Here is a 27,022-nt window from a genome sequence, read left to right as displayed (position 1 = left end):
TAGAAAATATTCAACAAATTCTGCTGGTAAGGAGATTACATATTCTCAGATGGCTGTAAACGCCAGATATAAAAGTCTAGATGATGGGGCAGTAGTAGCATGAAACTGGCAGTATTTAGGCAATCAGCAGCATTCCCACACGAAGCAACGCTGGTCTTGGCCTCTGGTGTAATGGAAGGGTCAACTTCATTTCACCACCATCAGTGTAATTTGCCTTAAATGTTGCTAAGATCTGGATGAAGTAACTGCATTGCTGCGCTACATGTGCTCTTTCTTCCTACGTGTTTGTACTTTCTGAATAAGTTGAACTTTATTTGAATATTCACCTTAAATAGTACTTTTGTCAAGGAAGTACTAAACTTAGGAATGTCAAAGCCAAAGATTTCTCCTTACAAATATAGCAGTAATTGTTGCTGCGAAGTGCTGCAGAGTTCCATAGCTCCTGGATATAGCAAGTAATCGCTGTGAATAGCACTAACTAATCATCTTACAGCATTACTTTGTATCATCAAAAAAGCAGTTCACAGGGTGGAATAAAAATTAAACCCGAGCATGAACAGATAGTTAAGATTTGGTATTAGCAGTACATAACATATAACTGAAAACCCCAGAGGCTTTATTTTGCGAGTTGCCTAGTTAAGTTTCCAAATTAATGTTGCTACTAAAAGAGAAACTGCCTTTGCTCAGTTATTTTGCTGTTGCTGCTTGTGCTCTGTTGTAAGCTGAAACTAAAATATGCTTTGAAAATGAGAACTGTATCTTTATTGACTCATCTTCAGTTGTCTGCTGAACCTGCTGTAATATAGATATCTCCAGTAGTGCTGCAAAATTAATAGTAGCATGCATAGAGCATCTTCTTTGTGATCACTTCTTTGTGATTGTTCACATCCCCCAAAAGGTTCAAACTAGAATACCAGGCTAATTTGGTGATTGGGACTTCTTATTCTGAAACCTACAAAGAGGATTGTTTGATTCCTTCAAAATTTAGCTTGGAGGAGGAGGCAATTCAAACTACAGACCTGACAGAAAGAGGCAAGGAGAACAGCAGAGCATCGTTTTCCTCCTGGAATGTCAGCTACAATAAGAAAAGTCAGCACATGCTGGTGTTCAGCCAGTCAGGTCCACAAGAGCTCTTCTTCGCTGACTGTTAGCGAGCATGCATCTTTTTCACGTCGTGGGCTGAGAATGTGAATATTCATCTCAGGCTCTGGAGCTAAGTTCTTAATTAGGCACATGCTTCACATAATTTTGTTTTTCATTCTTCTCAGGTCTGTCTCACGTTGACTTGGCTTAAAGGGAGGAGGGAGAGCCCTGGGAGGTGGGTGAACAGTTCCCACACCTCAAGACAGATGGCTGAGGGTGGGAGGACAGGAATCCTCCTTTCCTTCAGCCCGGTCCTGTCTCATAGTACCACATCCTGTTCAGTCATCGTAACCAGCAGCTTCCTCTGGTTCTGGTTGTCACCTTGGCTAATCTCTAACCAGACAGGGAGCAGGTTGGATAAAATCCCTCAGTGTCTCCATCCCCATTTCTTGCTGCTGGGGGTGGAGGAGCTGGGGGAGACTGTGAGTGGCACCCAAAGCTGAGCAGTGCCACCCTAGCACAGCACAGGCTGTCCTCGTCTTCATTTTGATTCCTCCCTCAGCTGCAGCCCCTCGATCTCCAGGATGTGGGCACAACCAAAAGGCTCGCCTGCTGCTATTTCCCAGGGCTCTTCTGTGCCCCTGTGAAACCCAGCAGTAGTTACAGATACCGTAACAGCACTGCTGTGGGAACACGATATACAATTTATGAAGTACCAAGACAGTGAGAGCGTTGTATGATGAGTGTTTGCAGTATGTGCTGCTGTTGTCTCTCTCTATTCTAGCCAACAGGGAAAGGGTTTTACAGGGTTCAGACTTGTCCCTGTAGGAGCAGCCTGCTAGGAAGTGGGTAAGTACTATGGAGCATAGTACTCGCATCACGTGCAGTTGTCTGTACGCTGCCCGTTGCTGCTGGTTTGTCAGTACCTGAAGCTGGCCCTCGTGCAGCATTACTCAGTGGGTTTCTCCTTACCTATGCATATGTTTGCGTGCATATTTCTTTTTGGTAGCAGGTTACCTGCTGGGAGGGGAAGTGAACACTTTTTTGCTCTGAAGTCAAAGTGAGGTACTGTAGTTAAGCTTCTAAATACTTTTTTTATGTAGGTTTCTGTGGTCAGAAGGGCATTTCTTGGTCTACCTAGAGGTCTTCCCACAGTGAAAAATTAACCAACCCGTATAATTTCTAACCATTTCTGCTATAAAGACAGTCCCAGCTGTCTCTGTATGCTTTAAATTCATAGCAAAAGAATCAATCACTTCTCTAAAGAAGGGGTTTAATAGATTTGTATCTGACCAAAAAAGGGTTTGGAGGGAAGATTAAATTCTTCCATTTTAAGTGATAAAAGTAGAAATGCTGTTATGTTGCATTTCAATTTTGAGTAGTAATTCATTCTTATTAAAGACTTAATGGGATGCTGCCAAAGCACAAGACAGTTGTTCGCATCCCTCTGAAGTCAGTTACGAAGCTTTACTAGTTCAAAACATGAGGGGAATGTCAATATTATTCTTCTTGCCTATTTCATTTAACTGATCTTTCAATGTTATAAAAGGAAACGTTTAGCCTGTGTGAGTTTGAGTCATGACTTAAAAAATCGACAATAGTCCATGTTAGTAACCATTACCTTTCTTGTTCCCTTTTTAGTGTCCTAGGATAGCAGTGGTGACTGGGTTTTCGGTGTGTTTTAGGTCAGGTCCATCACTGGCTGGAGTGCATGCATCTTACGGTCTGTACAGCTCCTGCTTTGTCTCGCACGGTGCTGCAGGCACTTGGCACTAAACAAATTAACAACAAACCTTGCTACACTAAGATAAGGGCTAATTTTACAGGTACAGCATTTCATAAATCATATTACACTTGACAGTTCAGAACTGAAGAATTAATTAATATTTAGAAATCTAGTCAAATGGGAATAGTTGCAGGCTTAGAAGAAGCAAATGTCACATTGCTGTTTGATAAACAGATTTCTAGGTCAGAATGACTGTTGTTTATGTGAATATTCTTACACAGCTAATTACTGCTGAAGGTCCACAGTTTTATCGGTTAATATATCGTGTATAACTGCGTATTTACCATGCAGGAGACTTTTCCTGAAAATACCGCACTTTTTTATGTCACTTGACTGATGATGTGACAGTTCAATGAGTGAAACACCCAGGTTTGCTGACATCTGGACTTGAATTTCAATTCTTTTTGTTCTTTTGCTGTGTAGACGAAGTCTGCTCATAACCTCCTTGTGGTTGTAGTTCAGCTATTAGACTTGTTCTGCTGATTAAACAAGTAGGAGCTTGATGGGACTTGATGTCTTGAGTGACATTAGCTTTATTCTGGTGAAATGAATTAATTTAAAGTAAACCAGTGATATTTTGGGGAGCCTAGTTATACAAAAGAGTTGAATGTAATTTTTAATTTGATGTTAAAGTGATGCGTGTTACTGGTATAAATAGATACTTTCAGGAAATGGACAAAAGGACAAATACATGTAAGCTTCTCTAGCCTTGAATGCTGAGTGTAATTAGAAGTCTTCCATGGTGGCTTGCCCATCTATCCTGGTGTCTGATGCAGTATTCCATCTTGTCACCTGACTTGTACTTAACAAAAGAATTAATCTCTAATGCTTCTTTAACTACCAAATTTCATATTTTTAACTTAAATACCCATTGGAATGTCTATTAGGAGGGTTTCGTTGATGGAAGTTGCTTGCCTTAGAAGTGGCATTTGCCCAGGCTTTTTGAAGCCTAATGTTGGCTTGCTGATTGGGGTTTTGTCTGTTTGTTTTTGTTGGTTTTGTTTGTTTTCCTCAAAACTGTACAGCATTGCTATCAATAACCTTGTTGGTTTGGCTTTTGAATACTCATGTACAGGTTGCAGTTCTGGATAACATGCATTCACAGTAGTCTTGATTTCATTTGCAGAATGAATGTATTTTGTAGTAGTTAAAAAGTTCTGCTGTCTGAAGTTTGAGAAACTTGGAAGAATTAATTATTTGCCAGAAAATCGGAAGTTTATTGCATTGATAGCAATCTGTGTATGCTTTTTAATGTTTTATGGGTGGTGTGGAAGACTGAAGTGAAGGTACACATGGAAAGGCTTTCATTATGCAAGAAACTTCCTGCAGCAGAGAACGTGTACCAACTGGAGGTGAAACATCATCTACAGAGAATCTGTATTATATAGATTCTTTTGATTGAAAGAAGGGATTGTGCAGGGGCCATTAGGTTCATAATTGTTTAAACAAATAGGCTGCCTTCGTTCCATATTATTATATTACTTCGGCTTTCAACATTACATGAAACAGCAGCAGCAGATGTACTTACTGGGTAGCTATCCTGTCTCAGAAGTCTTGCCTTAATTTTCCATGGTCTTAATTCTGCTTAAGTGGTATTCTGGATGTAGTAAATCATTGGTTAACACAATACTAGTTTTAGAAGAGTATGCAGAAAGTGACGGAGGTGTGTGTCAGAGTCATAGAAAACTTCTTAATGTTTACCAAAACAAAGGCTGTGGCATTTCACCTGTGTACATGCGCTGGCTGTAGAAATGAAGAAAATATGGTGGTTAATAACTGAGAGAGCTTGGTAATTTGTTTTAAAACTCTATAGATTTAGAGGGGAATGTTGTACAGTAAACAAGATGTTAAAGTTTAATTACTTTCTAGATCTTAGAAAAAAGAGGACTTAAGGTTCTTGATTTTTATTCCCTCCCCCAATTTTCTTCTCTTTCTTTCTAGGTTTAACTATAGATCAACACATCATCTTGCATCCCATGGGTTTTATGAATTTTTAAATTGGTTTGATGAAAGAGCATGGTACCCACTGGGAAGAATAGTAGGTGGAACTGTAAGTATTGTAATAACTTAAAGATGACTTTGTAATAATTTTGTTGAACTTTAAATATAACTTTGACATCGATAAAAGGAGGATCTTAATGGAATATACTTTTAATTGTCAAATTGCTGCTGAGGGAATAACTATGTTTTTAATTTTTAGCTGTAATAACTGAGACAGTAAGTCAACATGCATTTGTCCTATCCAACAACATACCGTGAACAAGAAATTGGGTTTTACCTTCTTACACCTGAATTTCTGATAATAATAAATAGGGATTTTATGACTCCTGTAATTCTGATTTTCATGTTTGGGGAAAACATTGCACAGTGGTACTTAAAAAAGAAAATTTAAATTGAAAAACGGTTCTCTCTCTCTCTCTCTTAAGACACAAACTTTAAGCCAGTGGTATGTGTTGAGTGGTAGCCATCTGAATATGGAAAATGTTAAGATTTCACTGAAAAAAAGACCTTTTGAAACTAAGCAGGAGACGTGTATGAAGCGAAGTGTCTAAGGAGCGGCTAAGATTGGTGTCAATGCAAGTTATAAAACAGGGGAAAGGTATAAGAAAAAATACCAAATCACAGTACAAATAGAGTTCAGTAGTAGAGTGGCTTTAGTAACACAGCCACATCTAACCTTGACAGTGCATTAAAACTTTTTAATTATAGGATATACCGTTTAAATTCATTCACAGAGCTTTTTGTAACAATTAGATCACCATTCGTTTTAGTATTTTAGGGATGCTTATGGCACACTTCTTTTTTTTTTTTTTTACATACTTGTCTTATATAACGTAAAAAGCCGTAGAAATTTAAATTAAAATTTTGATTGTATGCTTTATTTTGCAAGTCACATGGTATATTATGTTTTAATAGTTTGTCTTGAAAACCAGGTCTCCAGGATATATGCAGAAGAACATCTTATCATCTGTTAATTTAATTTAGCACAAAGCTCTTCTTAGCTTTCAAAAGAAACTAAGGCAGTTGAAGTCCATATTAAGTTTCCTACTACATATCGATTTTTCTAATGTTGATAAATGTGAAAGGGTAGAATTCCTATTAAGAATATTTCAGTGGTCTCCAATATTCTATGATAGGCTCAATAGATTTGTATCTATACTACTCTTTCCTGGAGGACATCTTAACTCAGTATTGTAGGGCTTTATTTTAATCCTCCAAGGTGTCTACGGATAGCTTGCAAATACATAATACTCAACTGTCAGTCACTCAGCTTTTCTACTTAAAAACCTCAATGTATATTTTCTTTCTCCATGCATAACAAGAAATAAATGAACAGCATGGTATATTAAGGTGAAAATTGAATATGGCTAGGGAATGTTGTATGGTTTCTTGTTGTTTTGGTTCTTTTTTTTTCCTTAAAGCTGTTAGCTGGCTTGAAATTCTCTTGCAAACTTTAGCTTCTGATTCCATACCTGGAATTCTCATTATGTGATACAAATCCTCATTATGTGATAAATGTCAGGCAAGATAGGATATTATCTATGTGCTGCTTATTCATTTAGAAAATGGATTATATGTAATTGTTAGCATTTGGGTAAAATTTAAAGGACCTCTGGTATTCAGCAGTGCTGTCAAAATATAATTAAAGTAATATTAAAATAATTCCATTAGCTTTACCTACTCATTGCTTGTATCAGCTTAAGAAGTGATTGTATTTCATTGCAAATTATATGCAAGTAAACTTACCATGATCATTTTCTGCAATAATACAGTATGTTTTTTTCTCCCTTTAGGTATACCCAGGACTGATGGTGACAGCAGGCCTTATACATTGGATTTTAAATATGCTTAATGTGACAGTCCATATAAGAGACGTATGTGTGTTCCTAGCACCAGTTTTTAGCGGCCTTACAGCTATTTCTACTTTCCTGCTCACCAGAGAACTGTGGAACCAGGGAGCAGGGCTTTTAGCTGCCTGTTTTATTGCCATAGTTCCAGGTTACATATCTCGATCAGTAGCAGGATCGTTTGACAATGAAGGCATAGCTATTTTTGCACTGCAGTTCACATACTATTTATGGGTAAGTAATTGATGAGTCTTTTGCTTTGGAAAGGTTTTTGGTTCCTCCTCCAACCAAATGACTGATTTTTCTTAGCATCCATTGAATTCTCATTTTGTTCCCTCTCATCTCTCTTCCCCTTGGCCGTGGATCAGGCGAGTACTGAGAAGTCACGTGGCCTGAACCACTCCATGATAACACTCTTCAGTTTATTTATTATGTAAAAGTACCGTTCAACTGAAGTATGTGTGTCCTGTAGTAACGGCAATAGCAATGAATCTATAAGTTTGAAGCAAACAGTAGGGTTGCTTTCGTTTTTCAGTTTGGTCATATTGGTATTATGTGAGCATGAAACTTCAGCCTCCTTATTTAGCTGGTAAAAAGCAGTAGACTCTCAATATAAAGTCCTTTGAATTGTCATCTGGAGACGCTGTTGACTATGTGTCTGGACTTTGACTTAAGCATCCAACTTACATGCCTAAAGCTGTCCGCAGAGCGAGGTATTCATACTACTTGCATGCTTAAAAAATGTGTAATAGTCTAATGTTTTTTAATTAGCCTACTTGTTCGTGCATATTGTCTGTCATTCCTTAACCTCCATGTAGAACTGCGTCTGCCATGTAGTCCTGTGTGAAAGAAGGGGTTTAAACAAAATGGAGTATTTCTGGACTGTTGTATCTATTTTGGAAATAGCACAAACAGAGTAGCTATATTGTTAATTCAGCATGGACACTGTATGGTACTGTTCCTTGTGCCTTCCTTTAGTGTATGTACTTTTCGTAGTGAGTGTCTCCATGGGTAGTATGTATGCAATAGTTACAGCTTTTCACATGGTTTGTCAAAAGTTTGAGTTCTCAGAAGTAAATACATACTTGCAAGTCTTTTTAGCTTTGGAGTATTTCGGAGTTGGGATATTGTTAGAAAGAATATAATAGAAAGAAATCGAAATTTTTCATTATTTAGCTACAGGTGATAATTAAGTGCAGGTTCTGAAGAAAGGTCCTCTAATGATTTTTATTTTTTTTTAATTTGGGCTTAAACTGCAGCTGTAAAGGTATACTGTTACCAATAACAGTAGAATCAACCCATGGTCATTTTAATAGCTAAGACATAATAGCAGTTACCTGTTATTATGGAATTCATGTATTTAACTAGACTGCATACTGCAATAATGTTTACATAAACTCTTGTAGAATTGTGTGAATCAAATATGTTTTATTGTTAACTTTTTAGCATTTTTCATTCCTCTTTTCCCTCACCACAGTCACTACTATCAGTTTTGGATGAAATCATACTCCTGTTCCAATTCATGGATCTCTCTAAACCTTTAGTAATATCTGGATGTTTTCACTAACCTTAAGTGAGTTTTTCAGAATTACAGGATAGCTCTTTAAAATTGCAGTGTTGGGTCTGATTCCAGACAAAGGAAGCCATGGATGCTCTACTCTCACAATTATAATGTAGTCTGATGTCTCAGAGAAAGTAGCACAGAAGTATTGCAGCTACTCTTCTATTTTGGATCACAAAGTACACAGTGGCATTGCGTCCTGTCTCTGCATTATGTAGAGAAAGAGGTGTAAGCTGTCTGGTCTGTCAATGAATTGCACTTGTGGTTTGGTTTTACGGATATCAGTTTGGAAAGATACAAATATAATCTGTTATATACTATAGAAGTCCTCATGACAGCTGTTTTGGAATGAAATTTTGTAATAGTATCTAGTATTTGTTATTCATAAATATTTCGTTATTTTTAAAGGTGAAGTCGGTGAAAACTGGTTCGGTCTTTTGGACAATCTGCTGCTGTCTATCTTACTTTTACATGGTAAGCCTTTTACATATATATATATATATGAAATAGCTAAACTCTTTAAGTGGGACTTACTTAATTCGTATGTTAATGAAGGACAGAAGGAGGAGATTTTAGTCTTTGCTGGGTCCATAATGTAAAATTGTTCTTTCATTTTATTATTAAGACCTTAAGTATATGAGCGAGAAGACATAATAAATAATTTGAAATTTAAAGTTTTTCAATACAATGAAAGGAATTTTTGAAAAACTGTAAATACTGTAACTTTACTTATAAAGTCATCCTATGCCATGAATAGATACTCTTCTTCAGTGGTATTTCTGTTTTGGTCCAGATAATTTAAGGTGGAGTTTTAATATTCATATATCTCTGTGTCATTATTACTAAAGCACAATAATATTATAAATTTATGGACAAAGTTGTATTTATATAAATTTGAAAGCTATTTCTCCGGGTATAATTAAGCTGTAAAGTAAAGATTATCACCAAAATACTGAATTAATTCCGTGTCAAATTAAATGATCATAAAGTCTCTTTTTCATTCTTGATCTATGAAAATGGAGATTATTGTAGAGATGTTCCTAAGGGCTAACAAAGGGGGGAAAAAAAACATTACTAAAACTGGGGAGATAAAGCTAATAGCAAAATGCAGGGAATTGTTTTTTCTTTTTTTTTCTCTCTGCTTATCTTCTGAAATATTAGACTCAAAGAATTTTCCTGTACAAATAAGTCAAAGGTCACTTCTCCTCCAACTGATACTTTGTGTGTGTGTGGCTATATGATAAATTAGCTTCAAAATATTAAATCAAAATTAAAATAAATTACCTTCCAATGGTGAGACAGTCAGGTAATTGTATGGTCTTGTTAAGATGGAGGTCTCAAATGCTGCTTTTCCACAGCCAGGTAACTAGGCTTGCATGACAAAGGAACTTACAAATTATTTTGCATGCCTTAATTTAAAATACAGGACTAATTCAGAGGTTGTCTGGATGCTGCCTAAATTTCCTCTAGTTTTAACATTCATTGAGTTTTCTGCGAGATTTTTTGCTGTTAAAACAGAAAGAAATAGCCCTATATGTGTCACCAAAGAGTGTAGCTATCTCCTGTTAAGAGTACATTTATTTTCTCCTGTTTCTTTCCTCCCTCTCTTTCTTTCTGCTGAGTCAGTAAATAAGCAGCCACTTCTTCATACATAACATAGCTGTTTACGTTGCATTGCAGCGAAGAGATCCTGTAGGTTTGGTACAGAACTGTGTGTAATACAAGGTCAGGCAAATAAGGTTTTGAATTGTTACGCTGATAGACCATAGTCTTTATATCATGCCTGTTTATTGGCAAGATCCTCTAAAAATGTTGTTCAGAAATATGCAGATAATATGCACTTCTTTGTTTTTACATTTTTACTGCTAAAAAAAAAAAATCACAGAACAGCAGGTTCTCCTCATCTTAGTCCGGTCTTGGTCTGTGGAACCCTTTGAGAAGGAAAGGATGCAATCTAGAGTGTGTGGTGACAACTTAGAGAATCAATGTCGTCATTACGACATTCCAAGTCTTAACATAAATTGATGTTACTTTTTTCTTTTTATCTTCCTTTCCTGTCAGCTAGAAAGGTTAAGTTTTGTCCATAGGCTAGCATCAGTGATGAGATGATAGAAATTTATTGCTCATGGAGTGCACCTGTTTCATCCCTGGTGGTGGCTTTCCATATACTGTGTTTTCTTTTGCAAAAGTGTTTTGTTGAGATGCCCTCTTAGGCATTTCGCTTAGATAAAATTTCAGGGAAGAGCATGATTTTAATATCCATTAATTGAATTCATTTGTCTTTCTTCGATGGAAATTGTAATCTTTTCAGTGTAAGTTGAAAATTAAATCACAATTTTGAGGAAGTAAGAGCCTTTCTTTGCATGGGGAGTTTGGGGAACAGCTTCTTGAAAGGCGAATGTATATTGCATGCACCGACAGATGTCTTTCTTAATATCTAAATCTGCTTAAACTGTATACCTAACTCACAGTGGTAATTTGACTCATACTACAGCATTGCATTAAAAAAGGAGAAGTTTTTTTTTTCTTGCATTTATATTTTTAACATTTATTTGACATCAGCTTTGTTTGTTTCAGATGCCTCTTTATGATGAGGGGGTCATAAAACAAACCTTTACATTGAGGCTGACCTTGTAGGAGTAATGGCAGTTTTCCACTCCATTTGTCTATGAGGAAACCTCAGATATGTTTGAAAATTTCAAAGTGTATCTTCAGTCCAATGCAATCTTCAGGGTGTAGATCTGGTTTAATATCTCAATAATTAGAGAATAGGTGTTAATTAGAGATGCAAGTTTCTAGTCTATACAAACTGTCTGCTACCTGCATCATTCGAACCTTTACCTAAATATGACAACATCCTAATTACACATTTGTTCTCATTCTGTTGTTTTGCTTGTCTTTGTGTAATGTTTTCTCTCAGTAAATTAAATAGCCTATGTAGACCATGATAGTTCATGCCAGTAATTTGGGAAAAGAATAATGATAGTCTGAAATGACTTTCTATAAAATTAACAAGTTTTGTACTTGTTTCCAATTATTTTAATATATGAATCAGTTGCCCCCAATTTTGAAATGCTGGGGTTTGTGCTATTAGTATCAGAAAACAGCATCTCTGCCATGACCTTATTTTAGATTTTGTTCTGTAGTACATAGTCATTTGGGTTTCTTTCTGGATTCTAGGGCTTTAAAAATATCTATGTGAATCTAAGCCTTAAAGTACAATTAAAGTGGAAACCACATTAGCTGCTGCATTCTAAAAATGAAGATCTAGGATAGGCGTGGTGCGGATGGGAGAAGTCTAGACTGTATTTTGACAAGAGAACATGTGTTAAAATGTAGAATTCCTAGTCAACATTAGCCCTTCTAAATGTATTAGAAATGTGGTAACACATTGTAATGATAGCTCATTACATCTTTATCTAAACCAACAGTGAAGGACACAATGGTAACATTGTAGTGTTTCAGTTCTAAATACCTCTTACCAGCACTTCTCAAGTAATGCTGTTAGTACACGTTCACAGTCTCCATGATGATGTTGTGCACCGTGCCACGGTGCTCAGCACTGTTCCCTGTGTATCTCCCTCCTTCCTTTTGTTTCTTTCCTCACACCGCAACCACCATTTGCTACTCTGCTCCAGGAATTTTACCATCGACAGTGTATACCTTGCTCCATTTCTTCTCTCTGGCTGGAGATCCTCTGCCTGTGCCTGCCAAAAAGCACAATGCATCATGCTAAAGTTGTATGTCAAAGGAAAACTTTGAACCCTAGATGGGAGTCCTACTGCTGCCTTTCCAGCGTCCCTCACCATGGGGAAAAGCCCCCAGCATCACATTGTTGTCTGCCAGCCTGACTAGATTTGCTTGGGAGGAGGAGTGGAGCTGTAAGAAAGACAGCCTTGAAAATCCACCAGTCCATTTCATAAGTCTTTACTACTTTAACTTTACCACTTTGGGGGATTTTGTTTTCTTTTTGGATAGTAAACGTTGAGAAAAATTCTGGTGGTATTACTTTTACTGGGGTTTGTGTTTTCTTGTCAGACCCTTGTAAATGTCCAGCACTGGCTATCTGAAGAATTTCCAGATATTTTTAGATCTGATTTCCTATTCCATTTCTTCCAGGTCTCTGCATGGGGTGGCTATGTTTTCATCATCAACCTTATTCCACTGCATGTGTTTGTCCTCTTGCTGATGCAGAGATACAGCAGGAGGGTCTACATCGGTAAGTTTTGTTCTTTGAACAATCATTGTCAAATGCTGAATCATGAGATATGAAATTATAATGATGTCTTTTGTATTTGGTGGGAATGAGGTAATTGCATATCAGATTGCATTTTATTAATTGGATTACTGATTATAGTCAATCACTGTCTACACCAGTGGCAATAGGAAGCTAAAACATATCATTCACACTTCCAAAATTTCAGATATGTTGCTGCTAATTCATTTTCTGCTTTCTAGTGCACTGAAAAAAGGAAATAATCGGATAGTTTGGTATTTTTAGCATCCTTTTAGTATATTTAATGTATATATATTGCATGTGTCTGTTAAAAAGAATAACGTTTCATCTTTGTCTTTTCCTAGTGCATAAAACAATTAGTAGTTTTAAAAAGTTTTGCAGCAGTCATTATGCAAATGTTATAGTGTGTTGTGACATATATGGGAAAAGACATAGGGAATTTTAAGCAGCCACGTATGTTTTACATAACCTGGACTAAAAAGCAGCCTAAGAGTCTGTCTACTCCACGTGAGTCCTTAAGATTTTATTGGGTTAATGGGTCAACCTTGCTTCCAATTTCAGGAATGTTTGGATAGTGATCTCAGGAGAATAACTTCTTAATTGACTTACCTGATATTTAAATACTCTGTCGACAGTTTACAGAGACATTACTGGTTAGATCAGTTGGTCACAGTGTGGGTGTGTGAATGAAATAATTAATAATCAATTCAGGTATTCTTAGATTTATTTATAAGTTAGATAGAACACTTTTAACTCCCTAATGTGAAACATTTACAAAAGATAGTTTGAGAACATGTCTCAAACATTGAGACGTTTGAGAACATATAAATTGAAGTGTAATATCAAAAGATACTTTGTATTTGTAAATATATTTTTGTTAACCCATTTTAATACTATTTTTATATTTATTTTCATGCTTTTTTTTCAGTGCCTGCTAGGGAAATTACTGTATTTACATTATGTATTGGAACCATTATACACTATAATATTTACTTGAGTTCAGTTTTATGTGTTTTTTTTTATACCACAATATAAGTATTTGTTTCTTGCTTAGTTATTTATTTATATGATTCAGAATCTGAAATTATTTTTAAAAGGAAAAAAAAACTTTTATCCACCTTTAATTTTTAACATTACTGTTAGTTAACTTCATTAACTACTTCTTCATAACTTCAGGGAAGAGTAATTTATCTTGTTTTGCTTTTAAAATTATTTTATTGAATATGTTCATTTTCCAATTTCTGTGAGTTAGGCAAGAGAAAATGAAATCTAGTAATTACAAAATCCAGAAATGATGTGGTAATCAGAAACAATAAAGCATAAGTGCTCTCGCTTTTCCAGCTTTCAGTGAACTAGTCTTTGATCTCATTGGGGTGGGGGGGGGGGGTGCAAAAATAGTACTGCCAGTTCATATGAACTAAAGATTTTGTCACATATTTGTTTTGCAAATAACTACAGTGTTTTGAGGTGTTATTGTCCTTCAGCTGAGGGAGATGCAATTCAGGAGAGTTGTTGGAATGAAAATGTGATTGCTGCTTCGCTGTTTCATTGCAATTCCTGGATTAATCTAAACTTCCCTGGGAAGCCTTACACACAGATGTCTGTAGAAGTTGCATCAGCATGTGTGTTCTAGGTTTGTTTAACAGGATGTTTTTATAAACCAGGTAGGAAAGTTCAAGCACTTCTGGGAAGAAATGGAATTGTGCTTCACTCCCAAACTATTCAGATAAGGGGATGGGTTTCCAAAAGCTCATTGCAGTAGGGAAAGCAAAGGTATTTTGCAAAGACAATATGGAATTGCTAGTGCGCATGCAAAAAACTACCAGTGTGCAGCTAATAGGTTACTTTTTGCAACCTATTGACAGCTGACAGTAGCTACTAAAATCTACATCCATTTTAGGAAAATAACCTGTTTATTCAGATGCAGGATCCGTTGATATTATCTTCCATTATTGTATGTATAGTCTTGTCTGTGCACTTCAGACTTGGCAATATTCACTTCAATCTACTGATCTACTTTTTTCCCGTACAATTCCTGAGTTCTGTGTACTTTTCAAAATATAACCAAAAAAAAAAAAAAGATCTTCCAGAATTTAAAACTTAATTCCATTAATTCTTTGTCCTATGTGTTGTATTTTACCATTTAAATAGTGAGCAGGCATATATTTTTTATCAACTACTTCAGTATTCTAAAATTTCAGATGATTAGTATTTATTTCTGGTGGTTATAATCCATTAATTAAAAATGTGTGATCAAATCCGTGATCATACTCGGGAGAAGTTTTCAATAGGTTTTTCTCGTGTTTTTGCAGTATACAGGAACTAAAATTGTGAAATGAGTTTATCCACAGAACGTCAGTTTTTTTTTGTTGTCGATCTCATCAAAGTTATGATCATGAGAGTGGATTGCAGGAATGAGAATAAAGTTCTGGTTTTTACGTTCTGCTGTTTGCATAGTCTTTGCAAAGGAACGTGGAAAGTTTGTGATGGTATATCTTTCACCTTCGTGTACTAAAGTAGTTCCTTGAAAAATTGTATCAGACGACCTGTTCATTTGATGCCAGGCAAGCAGATGTGATAGCTGCTTAAAAGAAGTGGGAAGAAAGATTAAAAAAAAAGTGGGCATATGAAGTATGCCAGTTGTAGGACTGGGCTTAAAAATGGTTCTTTAGAATGGTCTAACAAATGTGAAGTCTAGTGATTTATGCCAATCATTAGAATTCCACAGGATGGCAGTGTTGCAACAGTTTTATGATACAATAAATGATTTATGTTGAAGTGAATTCGTCAAAAATTGAGTTTCCTGCAGCAAAAATGTATTTCAGTGACATAAAGACGGAATAGATGAGTAGGTAGGCCAAGCAGCAAAATACAAATGCTTGAAAGCACACACCAGCAAAGATGGCTGGAAGTGGTTGGAAGCATCACGACAGGGATTGTTTTGTGATATTTGCAAAGCATATGGTATGCTGGGAGCATAATACACAGGTGCAACAAAAACAATACCACAGGTATATGATCTGGTTCCCAAACCTGTTCTTATGGAGCTTAGTAAAGGGTTGTATGGGTTCAAGGATCTCCTCAAAGGATTGAGGCCAGAGCAAAGCCTGTGGTTTATGAATTGAAGGAGTTTTTAAATAAAAATAAAAATCTGGGAGGTACATTATTTCTGATTGCTACTGAGGGAAGAAGACCTCATTTGGTTTTTAAGTTGGCTGGTTGCTTCAAAATGTAAGCAGATTCGTGGCTGTTCACAGTTGGTGTTTCTTCTATTCCCATCTCTCTCTCCCTGGAATATTTAGGAGCAAAATCCTGTCAAGAGAAAGTACGTGAATATCACTTCATACATAATAATGATTCATGTTATTAATACAGTTTTGTTCTTGGCCTCCACTTTCTGGGGGGTTATGAGTCCCCATGGTTTATACAGATCTATTAATACAGATGCTCAGTATTCATTTTTAATTGTGTCGCTTTTCAATTTTTTGGCATGCCTCTGTTCTTGCATTTAAAAAAGAACAAGCATACATTTTGCATTTTTTTAAGTAAGTAGTGCGCTTTTAAATGTTTTACCTCTTTGAGGTCTGGTCCCTTTAATTTCTCCTCATACAGAAACTGCTCTTTTTACTTATCTGGGATCTCTTCTTCCACCCATATTCTGCAACAACAAGAAAAGCAAATGAGAAGAGAGAACTATTTCTAAGCTAGAGTATCTTAGATAGATGGTTCATTTTCCTACGAGGAAAAGAAAAGTGTAATTAGGAACAACAGTACTTTGCTATTTCCCTTAAAATTGAATGCAATTTTATTTTAACTTTACTCTAATCAAAGAAGGTGAAACAAGTCATAGGGATGGCCAAAATATTTAAAACAATACAGTTTTGTTTCAGTGTCATTGATGTCTGAAGGTGGGGAATGGACTCTGCTATGGAGTCTGGGTTTTGAAATGTGTGTACTCATTTGTTTGCTTCTCACCTTTCTCTTCTGCCCTCTCCCCCACTCTTTTTTCCAGCATATAGCACTTTCTACATTGTGGGGTTAATATTATCGATGCAGATACCTTTTGTGGGGTTTCAGCCAATTAGAACAAGTGAACACATGGCAGCTGCAGGTAAGAAAACTCAGTCTGCTTCTAAACAGCCAAACCCTTGCAGATCTGTTTCCTTGTGTTAGAAAGAACCTTGTACTAACAAATCAAATTGTTAAAGAAAAAAAGGTACTGTTTAGTATTTGTAGGGAAGTTTACTTTCCAATCAACACATTATCCTTCTTTGTGTGAGCTAATGGAGGTAAAATGCTTCCATAACTGTGGATCACTTACACATTCTGACAAGCAGTTACTTTACACATTGATAATCTGTACTGTTTTGCAATATAATGTTGCCTTCGAGCATTGTAAAATTGAAACATGGTTATTGGTAAACACAGTTTTTATTGAGCAATTTCTTTTTAGAGTTGATAATTTTTTCAAAGTGGATTAGATGCAAATGACATGCTATATATAGGAGGCTGATTTTAAATAACTGATTTTATTCTTTTTTGATTCTTTTTAAAGTAAGATTATTCTCAGTAGTTGTTAAACGTTCAGACATCTTGATTTCTTTACAACAGCAGTCTTTACTAAGGCTGCTAGGCCTATGTTTAGTAGGAGCATACACCGTTTTTTGTGATGTAGCTTAATTTGTTAGATTCCTCTTTTTTAATTATGCATTGTCACTTAAGAAAATGGATTTGGGACAGCAATTGTTACATAACTAAAATTCACCAGAAAAAAAATATTTTAAAAATATTTTGAATATTACTGGGAGATTCTTATATCATTCTGGATATAATGAGTGGAGTAAAGATTATCAGGGCGTAGTTTGTGTCCTAAGAATTTTACAGTTACTTAGTGGACAGTTTGTGCTGTTCTCTAGAAGTTTGGAACTAGTGAATTTCAACATCGTGCATCACAATTTTATTCGTAAATTGAAAAAATACAATACGCTTGAGTTTTGGGGTTTTTTTCTTCCTGCCAGCTACTAGTGATTTTTCAGTTTTGAGGGGATGAACCATTGGATTGATCTGATTATATGCATTGAAATGAATAACAACAGAAAACCATGTCTTAAGTTCTAGTTTAATGTTAAACTAGGAAATGCATTTTTTGAGGGTATGGAATGCTTACCTAGTGAATTCTGGTGTTTTGACTCTAGCTTTATCTAATTCTGTTGTCTGTATTCACTTAGATGTTTGGTTTATTTTTTTTTCTTTATTAAATCCCTCTGTTTTGTTCAGTAGCTTAATTTCCATACATTTATACATTAGTCTTGGCTTTGTGTTGTCTGGGCTCTTTCCTTGCAACTCATTACTTAAGCTAGCCAAGAGCTGTATCTTATTTTTTCAAGATGTCTGGGTATGTTAAACTGTGTTTTTGACAAAATACATGCAATCTAGTTTTCAGGTGATTCTCTCCCTTTACCCAATTTGGGAGCAAAGAGACAGTGGATGTTGGAGCTCTTGATATATAATAAGCAAAGAATGTTTTGGAGAGTAGTTACTTTCTTGCAGTGACTCAGACTATCAGCCCTATTACGTATTAAAGTCTGTTTGTTAGAAAGTGGTTTTATACTGGTTTTCAGATATAATTAAATGTATTTTTTTTTTGTAATTCAAACATAGCTGAAGTATGCCAGTTGCTTTGATGATTGTTGCTTCTTTTGAGGATTTAAACAAAAACTTTTGCCTGTCTTTAGGTGTTTTTGCATTGCTGCAGGCCTATGCATTTTTGCAGTATTTGAGAGACAGATTAACAAAGCAAGAATTTCAGACATTGTTCTTCTTGGGTGTCTCCCTGGCTGCTGGTATTGTATTCCTGAGCGTCATCTACTTGACATACACAGGTAAATAAACATGAAAACAGTTTCTCTTAGGAGCAGGTAACTCAGGTGACCAACATTTGGTTTAGTCTAAGTAGATGTTGGCAACCCCACAGCAAACCAATGACCATGTTGCTTTGTTTCTGTTTTTCTTATCATGCAAAAAGTCAGATTGATAGAAGGAACATAACGGTAGCAAAAGCATATTATGAAGATAAGCACTGTTAATCTATTCTAAATAGCATTGATAGGTCAAGATGAGATAGGTTCAAGTATTTCAGAAAGAAACCACATTTCTGTATGACTGGATGTCTGTATGTCTGTGAGTTCTCCTTCTGCGGTTCAGTTTCTGGTCTTCAAGGTAGTTCTACCCAACCTCAGAAAAACAAGTTTGCCTTTGCTTGGTTGCAGTCCTCAGATGCCTAACAGCCATATTCTGATTCCATGACATATATCCTTGGTCATCTAACACTATAATTCCTTCCTGATCTATTTTCATAGATAAATATGTCAGTCATGCCAAAATTGAATTCTGCTGGGTGTTAAATTGTCTTAATATTACACCTCATATGCTATTCTGTTTTGTCAGAATATTATTTAAAAAAAGAAAACTTTTCTGAGATTTAACTTTTTATTTTAACTGAATTATTTCTTGTAATTCATTTTAGCAATGAATGTATAGATTTAGTGTAGATTTTTCTGGTATCAGTAGTTTAACATTTTGGACTATTTAATTGCAGTTTTATTTTTGTTATTTATGGTACCATTATTCCAAAAGAATATTTAACATCTATATTTGTCTGAAAGTCTTCTAAAACTTGATGATTTGTAATTTGCTTTTCAGTATGTATGAGTGGGTCCTACTAATATTTCATGAAATTTTTCAGACTGGCATATTAAGACAAAATTTGGCTTCTAATTTCGATATGTAGCAAAATATGTCTACTGTTGCATTTCTTGGGAAGTGTTGATGTCAATTTTTGAAATTCACTGATAGTATCACTGCTTCACCAGACAGAATAAACCTGGTTCCCTCAGCTTTTCCTGGTGTACTGTGTGATCTAGACCCCTGGCCATCTCACAGCACTCAGCTCCCTCTCTCTTTAATTAATAATCCTCCAGCAGCAGGGTGCAGCACCTGGAAGGAGGTTAAAGTTCTGGATGGAAGTTCTGCCTGCCATAAGGCTTGTCAGTTATTCTTCTCAATTTAGCACAATTCACTGTTTTGGCCTCTGCGATATTTTTATGTTTTGCTAGCCAGCCATCAATGGGACACCAAGCCACTGGGTGCTATTTTGAGCTTGTCAGTACAGTCAATTTTCAGCACATCAAATTGTTGTTTGCCCAGCCCATTCTTCTTCAGCTTACGGATGAGAAATTAGGAAAATGTCTTAAAAGCGTTTAATGATGTAATTCAGGATGCTGTGCTTCACAGTCTTTCTAGGGACTCACGTTACTGGCTGGGAATTCCCTGGATATTCCTTCTTGCCTTTCCTAGAGGCATAGCATTAGCCACTTCCAGGCAACAAGGGCCTTAGCACCCTGATCAAGGTCATGAGTAGTTACCACATCAGCCAGTTCTTTCAGCACTCTCAGGAGAATCCCATCTGATCTTGTGTTTTGGATACATCCAGAGATGACCATAACCAGCTATTTCACATCTGCTGGCATATCCTCCTTACTTGTGCATGCAACTGGTTGGGAGTAAGCTTTGCATCTGAAGCCTGAAGGGAAAAATATAATATAGAGCATTAAACACAATATTTAGATGTCTAAACTAGATATTAAAAAAAAAAGCGTCGAATGATACCATTTGTAAATATCAAAGTGAAGACTTACTGCATCATTTACAAATGCTCAGATAATAAGTACAAGGATTCAACTTCTTGTTATATATATATATATATATTGCATTTAAATATCTAGGCAGCAAAATTTTTCCCCTTCTCTTTTTCAGGTTATATTGCTCCTTGGAGTGGCAGATTTTATTCTTTGTGGGACACCGGGTAAGTAGAGATAAAGGATATAAGCATGAGCTATCAATAGAATTCTACTGAAAACTAATATTTTTTTGCTCTCCTCATCCTCAAATTGATTTAGTATTTAAGTCAAGGAGAATATGTGGGATTTTGATCAGCTCTCTAAAGAGAGCATGTGTAGTAACTGTTCCGTGATCTTTGCAACCATTTTACCTTCATCACTAATTTGTTTGCTAAATTTCTTGCTTCTTTGGAAGTCTTTGAGTATCTTAATCGTGCGTTTGTCTATACAAAACAGCAGTGCTTTTCAGCGTAAAATAACCAAAAGTTGTATCAACACTTGAGGACACGCTTAAAAATTACTAAGAGCCTTAAACTTCTGCTGTTTTCATTGCACAACATTGCACGAAGTCACGAAGATGTTACACATGATCTTGCATGTTGCCTGCTTATTATTTTCATAAATCCGTTTTGTGTATACAGATGTCTACTCCGAACAATTTTGGTTTATTCGTGTATGGTTTTGTGAATAACTCTTTTGGTTTAGTTAACATTTAAAAATCCAGCGTTCAGTTCATTAGCCAGACACTTAATGTAGAATATTTATCTGCAAAATACCTTTAGTTTTATTCAAGTGTTTAAGATGCATTTTAATTGGTAGATTTTTAAAAGCAGGGATAGGAGAACTTCAGACTTTTATAGTTCTTTTTTTTTTTCCTCAGGCTCCATAGTCCAGTTCATACAGGATTCTGTACCAGCCCTGTAATAAATGTAGTAGAATAGGTGTCAGTAAGGAAGCCTCAAATTTATTTGAAGAACGCATAGATGTTCCCTGTCCATAGATGAAATGGTCTGTACTTATATATGGTGTGTATATGTGTGTATGTGTATATAAATATATATATATGTATACACACGCAAGATTAAACTTTTGAGGGCTTGTCTACATTAGAAAGTCAATATTGTGTTTAAAACACATCAGTGCAGTTCTGAATGAGGCCTAAATCTCAGTGAAGAAGGACATTTGTTTGATACCTCACCGTTTGGTCATAGGGCACCCCAGATGAGGCCTGTGTGCACAGCTGTCTTTTAATATAGTTTTGTCCTTGTCCGCACTGAGTGTCCGACATGCTGTTTAGTTAACCTGCATTTCCAAGTGTAGACAACACCTGACTTTCAGCATCTGAGAGAACGTGGGGGCATCACTAACTGGCCTGGGATTTAATCCTTCAACTTGATGTACTAGGCAAATGAAGGTGTTTTGTACAGAGGAGAGCATTTGAAATACAATATTGAAATCCTAGGAAATTTTCTGGTGTGGATAACTGTCCCTACAAAATATAATGATGATTTCCATAGCTGTATGTTTTCATTCTGGTGAATTCGGCTTCATGTCTAGCCATAATAGAACAGAGTGTCTGTAATGCTCAATCTTTTAATTAGTATGGAAATAATTCTTTATATTGCTTTTTTAAATAACTCTGTACACCAAATACTTCCTAAATACAATAAGACATGGGAACGTTTTTTGATATAAAAGTTTCATCAGGTTTCTGCTAAACAGAGCATTTAACCTTTTAAATTGAAATGCTTCCTTTTAAATGAATTTCAGAACTCCTAATGTTTACAGGTGTTAATAACTTTATCTCTTCAAAATAATTTGAACTGAATTTTTTTTAAAAAAGGTATGCGAAAATTCACATCCCGATCATTGCCTCTGTGTCTGAGCATCAGCCTACAACATGGGTTTCCTTCTTTTTTGATCTGCATATTCTCGTGTGTACTTTCCCAGCAGGGCTGTGGTTCTGTATCAAAAACATCAATGATGAAAGAGTCTTTGGTAAGAGAAAATATTTAAAAATCGTTTTGAAAAATCTTGTCTTCAACATGATTTCGTTTGTTTGCTCAAAGCTGGTGTATGAAATGTTCTAGAAAAGGTTTAAACATGATGTGTTTAAAGGTGAATGTTAAAAGTTGCCTGCACCTAGCAGTATTTAAAACCATCCGTAAAAAATGCAGTTCATACAGAGATTGGTGGATTGGTGATGGAGCCTCTTATGAAGAGAGGTGGGATTTGTCACTGTGGCTCTTGGAGGTGCATGTTCTTCCACGTGCTGATCTCACAAGCCATGAGTGGCGGTACAGTTTCACAGCACAGCCAGGTGAATAGCTTGGTGCAGCAGCAAAGGGGAGATCCTTCCCCACACAGGCTGCAAGGCACCCAGTTCTTCCCTAGGTATTCTTCTGGCTCTCATCCCACCACAGAGGATGATTCAAAATGCCTTTTCTTTCTAGATTTTCAGCTATTTTAGGGAGCTGAATCATTTGCTGTGGAGCAAGTGCTAGATAAGGTGCAAGCCTAAGCACAGGTACGGGGTCTCCCTGTGTCAGTGACAACAAATTTATTTGTATGAAGCTTTACTTTGACAGTAGACTTCTAAGACTGTGAGTGAGGCTTCTAAGGATGTGACTTGGAGTTGTAGCCCAAAAGGAGGAGTGAAGATCACACGGTCTTGCACTTCTGTGGCAACAGGAGGCTCCAGTCATATACAGCTGCCTCTTTAGATTACCCCATTGGCAATGGGAACATTTGTGGTGTTAATTCCTGTGACTTTAGAGTTTTTTATGCTCTTTTGCTTGCAGTAAAGACCAGTGCTGGGGAACTCCCTTCAGCCTCCTATTGCTGCACCATCTCTTTAAGTCAGCTTAAAGAGACCTATGAGTGAGAACGGAGAGCCATACTGCTTTACTACAAAGGGCAAAATATTTATGCAATGTAATCTGATAAACCAGTCTCCTTTGATTTCCATGGCAAATCTTTCACAGAAGCATGTTGTTAAGCGGTAGCAAACTAGCAATAACCACTGTTACTTGAACAATAGATATTCCTAACGAATGCATGCAGGTTGTCGTTATGAAAAGTGTTATGAATATTCCTGCTATCCTGAAAATCTTGGGATTTTGTGGTGGTATTTTTTTTTTAATACTATCCAGGATAACTTGCTTCAGAATAGGGTTCACAGTATCACCTTATGTGTCTGTATGGAATTATAATGTAGACAAGCCCCCAATTTGTTCAGATATCTCTAATTTAAATTAAAATTTGGTATTTATATGAGATTCTAACACTTGCTCTTTGTTTTTTCAGATTTAATAACTTGTTTGGTCTAGGGCTGTTTGGTCTTTCTAACCAAATGAAACTACCTATTATTCCAGTACTATTTTTGGTGTGATACTAAATTTCACTAATAATGTATCTTATGACACATTATTAATGAATATGAAAGTGTGGTTGTGTTATTGTTAATAGTCGTCAAGATTAATTTCAGGAAGGGTTTGAGGCTCAAAAGGGACAATCATTAATTAAACTGTAATTAATTAAACTGTATCTCCATAAATTAAAAAGCAATGCAATGCAAGATGCATGTCCAAGTCTTTATAGACACAGATGCTCAACCCACTTCTAAAAACAGTTGTATGGTGAGCGTGTATGTGTGCAGTCACAGTGATTGTTCCTTTCTAAATGTCATCAGTAGATATTTTTTCCCTCTGCAGTTGCTCTGTATGCAATCAGTGCCGTTTACTTTGCTGGCGTGATGGTTCGTCTGATGCTCACTTTGACTCCAGTGGTCTGTATGCTGTCTGCAATTGCCTTCTCAAATGTCTTTGAGCGTTATTTGGGTGATGATATGAAGAGGGAAAATCCGCCAATAGAGGACAGCAGCGATGAGGATGACAAAAGGAACCCTGGCAACTTGTATGATAAGGTGAGGGGATATTTAAAATTCTACTAAAGGTCTGAATTACTAGCACTGAAATACAGAATAAGTGTTGATATTCTCCAGTAAGCTCTAAGTGATGTCCTGAAAGAAAGTCAGTGTGTACTCTCCTGTTCCTGAAGAAGATGATGTTAACTATTCTTGTTTTTAGTTTAGGCTTTGTTATACGAGCTCTGGAAAGTGCATGAGCCCTGGGTTTCCCCCTTTTCCTCACAATAAACATCTGTGTCCTGCTCTCTTCCACTCTGCTTTACAAGTGGGTATCATCAGACTAAGCCAATCTAAATCATGCAGTAGCCCTCATGTAATAGATTTTTTTTTCTCCTGAAAGGCTTTTGGGGAATAATCTGTTCATACAACTTGCTGGATTGTCAGAATATTCTTGTGCATACGTAGTTAATTTACACTACAACTTGGTCTATTTTTATAGTATTCCACAGCACTTACGAGGTGCATGTAGTGAAGAAAAAGGCATTTCGGTTCCATTGCCATGGATGACTAAAGTTGCCCTAACAGCTATGTTTGTGTTTGTTTAGGCAGGCAAAGTGAGAAAACATGTATCTGAACAGGAAAAAACAGAAGAAGGACTGGGTCCCAATATCAAAAACATTGTTACTATGCTGATGCTGATGTTGTTGATGATGTTTGCGGTCCACTGTACCTGGGTAACAAGCAATGCATACTCCAGCCCTAGCGTTGTTCTCGCTTCCTATAACCATGATGGGTGAGTAAGGTCACAGGTTTGAAAAATAATTTAAGGGCAAAAGTATTTCTAGTTCCTTTGCATTTGTAATCTGCTTTGCTGCCTTCTAATTATATTAAGGCAGAACTGTCACCTGAATAAAAACTCTTAATACTTCTCAAAAATATATACAATTTAAGAAAATATTTAATGTGAGTACATGAAAGTAATCCTATCCAAATCTAATGAACGTGATAATTTAAAAAAAAAAAAAGTATTTGAGTCATAAAACCTGTTTATAGATATATATTCAACTGGAAATGCATTTAGTCACATCTCTAAAAGCAGTTTCGGCTTCGGGCCATTCAGCTGTCAAACTTCTGAGTGCAAACTGGTGACAGAACCCCTCAAAGGAAGTTGAGCACATAAGAAAATCTTAATTTGTGACCCCAGATTTATCATGTTGCAGTCAATTTGTTGCCAGCATTTATACTGATGTGAATAAAATGAACTCTGTTTCCCAGCACTCGGAATATCCTGGATGACTTCAGGGAAGCCTACTACTGGCTGAGACAAAACACAGATGAGCATGCCAGAGTAATGTCGTGGTGGGACTATGGTTATCAGATAGCAGGCATGGCCAACCGGACAACGCTGGTTGATAACAACACTTGGAACAACAGCCACATAGCTCTGGTAAGGGTGGCAGCTTTCTGTGGAAACACAGAAACATTTACATTTCAGTCAAGCATGAAATTGTAAATGTCAGTTGATAGATAGTATGGTATTTAAAAAAATCCCACGGAGAGGGAAACAGGTGGAAGGAACAGGGTTGTTTTGGCATCTCCTAGAACTCTGTTATAAAGATTGGTTTGGGGCTGGAGGGGATTGATTCTCCTTTTGGGTTCTCCATTTTGTTTTCTGGGAGTTTCCAGAACTTCACCTCCACTTCTGTTTCTCTTCTTTTTCTTTGTGGGAGAATAGATAGCATCAAGTCGTGTAACCAGTCCCCTTGTGCTTAGTACTAGACCAGCACTATCCAAATATGGATTGTTCCAGTTCAGCAGTGCCTTTGCTGACTGGATTTTGAATGGCACTATGAAAAGTGACCAGATAAAATGAATTTTTAGGTGTCTTGGGAATTTGAGAAAGTTTGAGTAAAAATGGAAGTGTTGTAGACTGGATGTGATTGTCCCCTCAAATATGCAGTTAGATAAAACATTTAACTTTTACATTTAATTTCTTTCATTCAACTCAGATAGCTCTATGTTGTTGTCTACTCTATAGATAGCTCTATTCTGCTGTTGTCAATATCTGTAGTGCAGATGTTATGTATAAACCAGCCGGTCCCGGTAGGGCAAGGCCTATCAGGTGCATAAAGAGACCTTGGAACAGTCGCCTACATTTCGTAAGCACAGTAACCATGCACATTACAGCAGCTAGTAGTAATGTTTTTTAATAAAGAATTCTCTCCAGTACGACTGCTGGCACTGTTTCCTTCCATTTCTGAAGAAAGGGAAACAAGTGAGTGTGTTTTGTGGCAAATATCTGAACTTCTGTTCTGAACGAGGCATTGCCCTGAAATATTTGCCAGCTGACTTCGTCCTGCACAGGAATAGGAATCTGACAAATAACTTCACATCAATTAGGACAATGGCCAAGAAACTGAGGTTCTCTATCTTTTTGACAGATTGCAGCATAAGCTTAGTATTTTCTAATTAAGTTCTTGAGTTAACTGAATGTTACCAGTTTGGATGCGATATTATTTATATTGTAGTTATGGCCTCCTACTGCAGTGAGACATTGTTACACTTTAAGAAATTCAATGGCAAACAGAACTACTAAACTGATGCCAGTTACTGACTTAAGTGAATTCTTTAAGTGTGGAAAATGACCATTTTGGAAGAGGTTTTAGATGCAGCTTTAAAAAGATTTTCAAGGCCAAAACATTGGCTTGCCAATGTATGCTTTTAACTCAAGCATAGCTCTATTCTGATGTTTTCTCTGTATAAACTTGCCCTAAATTCAACACCACTGAGTACAGTGCAGCGTGGCTGCTTCGTTACTGAAGGACAGAGATCAAGGAAAGGGGGAAAAGAGGGGGGGGGAATCAGTAATATTTCAAATAATTTATTCACTTTAGATTATGTCTAAAGCTTTGAAAGTAATTTGTAATTAGGTGTTTTCTGCCATACTAACTTTCTGGCAA

General features: G+C 36.4%; 1 protein-coding gene across 2 annotated transcripts in view; it reads left to right on the top strand.

Moving 5' to 3' along the window:
* The window catches only part of STT3B (STT3 oligosaccharyltransferase complex catalytic subunit B), a 49,424-nt gene that overhangs the window by 15,750 nt on the left and 6,652 nt on the right, over nt 1-27,022 (top strand). Inside the window, exons 1-12 of one of the 2 annotated variants that reach the window (XM_083827294.1) lie at nt 1,750-1,932; nt 4,811-4,919; nt 6,664-6,951; nt 8,687-8,752; nt 12,398-12,497; nt 16,528-16,626; nt 18,251-18,397; nt 20,331-20,379; nt 22,038-22,192; nt 23,908-24,119; nt 24,668-24,855; nt 25,338-25,509. In XM_083827294.1, the coding sequence (XP_083683420.1) occupies nt 6,679-6,951; nt 8,687-8,752; nt 12,398-12,497; nt 16,528-16,626; nt 18,251-18,397; nt 20,331-20,379; nt 22,038-22,192; nt 23,908-24,119; nt 24,668-24,855; nt 25,338-25,509 (1,461 nt within the window). In that variant the 5' untranslated portion in view covers nt 1,750-1,932; nt 4,811-4,919; nt 6,664-6,678. Of the gene's footprint in view, nt 1-1,749; nt 1,933-4,810; nt 4,920-6,663; nt 6,952-8,686; nt 8,753-12,397; nt 12,498-16,527; nt 16,627-18,250; nt 18,398-20,330; nt 20,380-22,037; nt 22,193-23,907; nt 24,120-24,667; nt 24,856-25,337; nt 25,510-27,022 lie in introns of those variants that run through there. The other variant, XM_083827293.1, reaches the window with a different exon arrangement.

This window comes from Anser anser (assembly GCF_964211835.1).
Source record: "Anser anser genome assembly, chromosome: 2".
NCBI classification, from domain to species: Eukaryota; Metazoa; Chordata; class Aves; order Anseriformes; family Anatidae; genus Anser; species Anser anser.
The sequence above is the reverse complement of the archived record's forward strand: the minus strand, read 5'-3'. Positions and strand labels throughout refer to the sequence as shown.